This window comes from Marmota monax, unplaced genomic scaffold (genome assembly GCF_021218885.2).
Source record: "Marmota monax isolate L192 unplaced genomic scaffold, Marmota_monax_Labrador192_F-V1.1 WCK01_AAM20220418_F8-fsc00038, whole genome shotgun sequence".
NCBI classification, from domain to species: domain Eukaryota; kingdom Metazoa; phylum Chordata; class Mammalia; order Rodentia; family Sciuridae; genus Marmota; species Marmota monax.
The window spans coordinates 13978181-13980846 of record NW_026692498.1 but is presented as its reverse complement, the minus strand read 5'-3'; the positions used below and the strand labels follow the sequence as shown (position 1 = coordinate 13980846).

Sequence of the window (2666 nt, the reverse complement as noted above, 5' to 3'; positions counted from 1 at the left end):
TCACCTTGTTGTTCCTCAGGGTGTGCATGAGAAAGTGGAGCAGGATGTCTGCTGTGAACACCAGAGAGGGATGTGGATTCTACTTGAGAGTTTATCCCGAACTGGGTCACAGGTACCTGAAGATCATGGTTCCACTGGAGAGTTCTGAAATGGGAGGAACAGTAGCGCCACCTGCTGAGTAGATCTATGAGCAGCAGCCGTTATGAAGGTGTGAAGGAGGCAGAGCGCCAAACGCCTGCGTGAGAACCACCAGTAGGGGGCGCTCACGCAGGCCGTGCTGCCAATCATCAGCGGTTGTCCTTAATACCCTCCTAAGGCTGGGAATCTGAGGTGCTTAGTCAATGAAAACTAATTCTGTGGTTGATCTGTCCCAGTCCTAGCGTGGCAAAATGAAAGAAAATGAAGACAACCAGTTGGGATGGATGGAATGAATGAAATTCATACATTAAATAAGCTACGATTTACCATTACCTTTAATACAGTAAAACACATTTGAGTAAAATGTGTCTTTATGAATTTTCCTTTCTTAAGATACCTTTCACGGGATAAAATCAATATCATTATCTCCTCAGGAGGATGCGTCTACAGGTACCAACCTTTATTCACTGCAGGAGGGTTCCTGATACAGTAATTACTTGGGTGGCTGGGAATCTTTAAAGTAGGACTAAGTAGAGGTCCTACACTGGAAGAAATTCAGTTCAGAAATTCAATCTTATTTAAAGCACTTTAAAAAAAAAGAGTGTAGGTTTTAGAAATAAGGCACAACAACAAAAACAACAACAAAAATTCAAACACCGAGTTTGGGAAAGTAAATATTTTTAATTCAATTTGTGATTTAGAGTTGATTGACATACAACTGACAGATGCCCACCCCAACCCCTAGGCCTTCAGTTGGACTCAGAGGCTGCTTTACTGATGATGGCATTCCTCAGAGCACCTTTAACATCCTTGTTCCTAAGGGTATAAATCAAAGGGTTGAGTAAGGGGGTAACAAAGGTGTAGACCAGGGCGATCTGGCGGTCCTCGTCCTCCGAGGTGCTGGACCGCGGCCGCAGGTAGACCAGGCTGCAACAGCCGTACTGCAGCAGGACCACGGTGAGGTGCGAGGAGCAGGTGGAGAAGGCGCGGCGCCGGCCCTCGGCTGAACGCATGCGCAGGATGGCGGAGGCGATGAACACGTAGGAGACACAGATGAGCAGGAAGGGGACGGTCAGCACCAGGATGCCCACGACGTAGAGCACGGCCTGGTGCACGCGGATGTCGGCACAGGCCAGGCGCAGCACCGGGGGCACGTCGCAGAGGAAGTGGTTGATCTCCCGACGGCGCCCGCAGAAGGGCAGGGTGAAGATCAGGGCGGTGAGCTGCAGCGAGAGGACGAGGGCCAGGCCTACGGAGCCCACCACCATCTGGACGCACAGCCTGTGGGTCATGATGAGGGTGTAGTGCAGAGGGTGGCAGATGGCCACGTACCGATCGTAGGCCATGACGGCCAGGAGAAAGCAGTCGGTGCTGCCAAGGGTGACGAAGAAGAACATCTGGGCCCCGCAGCCGGCTAAGGAGATGGGCTTCTGGGCCCCCAAAATGTTAGAGAGCATCAAGGGCACCACCACAGAGGTGTAGCAGATTTCCAGGGAGGACAGAGTGGACAGGAAGAAATACATGGGGGTGCGGAGCGAGCTGTGTGTGCACACCACGCAGACGATGGCTGTGTTGCCGCAGAGGATCAGCAAGTAGAGGAGGAGGAAGAGGAGGAAGAGCAGGACCCGGAGCGCAGGGACAGCCGTGAACACGCGGAACACGAACTCTGCGGGGCCGGACTGGTTGAGCCCAGGGTTCCAAGCCAACATGCCCTCGGCCAAAGGAACCAAGGGCAAGTGGCGAGCGCTGGTTGGTTGAGTGGCTTCACGGCCTGCGCACAACAGGGATTTAAAATCCGAGTTTTGACTTGGAATTACCTATTTACTTATCTGGTTTCCAACCACGATGCTCGGGAATGAATTCATGACAGGGGTCTGGCATGTTTTTCCTTGGAAATTTTTATGAATGGGGTAGACACTCCTCTGTGGAAGATCCTGGTGAGGAGACATGGAGATATTTCTGGTGAAATGTCTTAAAACAAAACAAAACAAAACGTCCTGGTATTTTAAATCCAATTGACAGAGAGTTAATACTTTGCTTGCATTGAATTAAAGAGTTACATAGTTGTAGATATTTTTATAGTTAGATAAATGGGTGCTTCATATTTTGGTAAGCATTCTTATTGAAATAGAGACTGTACACAGAGGAGTTCCCAGATCCTACATATACAACTTTATTTATTTATTTATTTATTTATTTTTGTACAGTAAATATACCACCCTATAACCACTATGAAGGTTAAGAAACAGGAACAATTCCAAGAATCTACAAGCAACCTTCCTTATCTCCTCACAAAAGTAATGACTGTTGCCTTTTATCACAGCTTAGTTTAACTGTGACTCAATTTACATGTGTAAGGACAAAGCAAGGACTTTATTGTAACTGGTTCAACACCTTGTCTTCAGAGGTTATTGCTGTTATTGTGTAACAATACTCTTCTTTCCATTACTTAATGAAAGAACATACCCATTATAGTAGGTTATTCATGAGTTGTTCCTTTATACTCAGATGTTTTGCCTCCATATAAT

General features: G+C 47.5%; 1 protein-coding gene across 1 annotated transcript; it reads right to left on the bottom strand.

Moving 5' to 3' along the window:
* Nucleotides 1-887: 887 nt before the first annotated feature.
* Nucleotides 888-1847, bottom strand: LOC124093346 (olfactory receptor 10Q1). The gene has a single exon (XM_046445778.1). It carries the CDS (start codon nucleotides 1845-1847, stop codon nucleotides 888-890), a length of 960 nt encoding a protein of 319 aa, XP_046301734.1.
* Nucleotides 1848-2666: the final 819 nt, after the last annotated feature.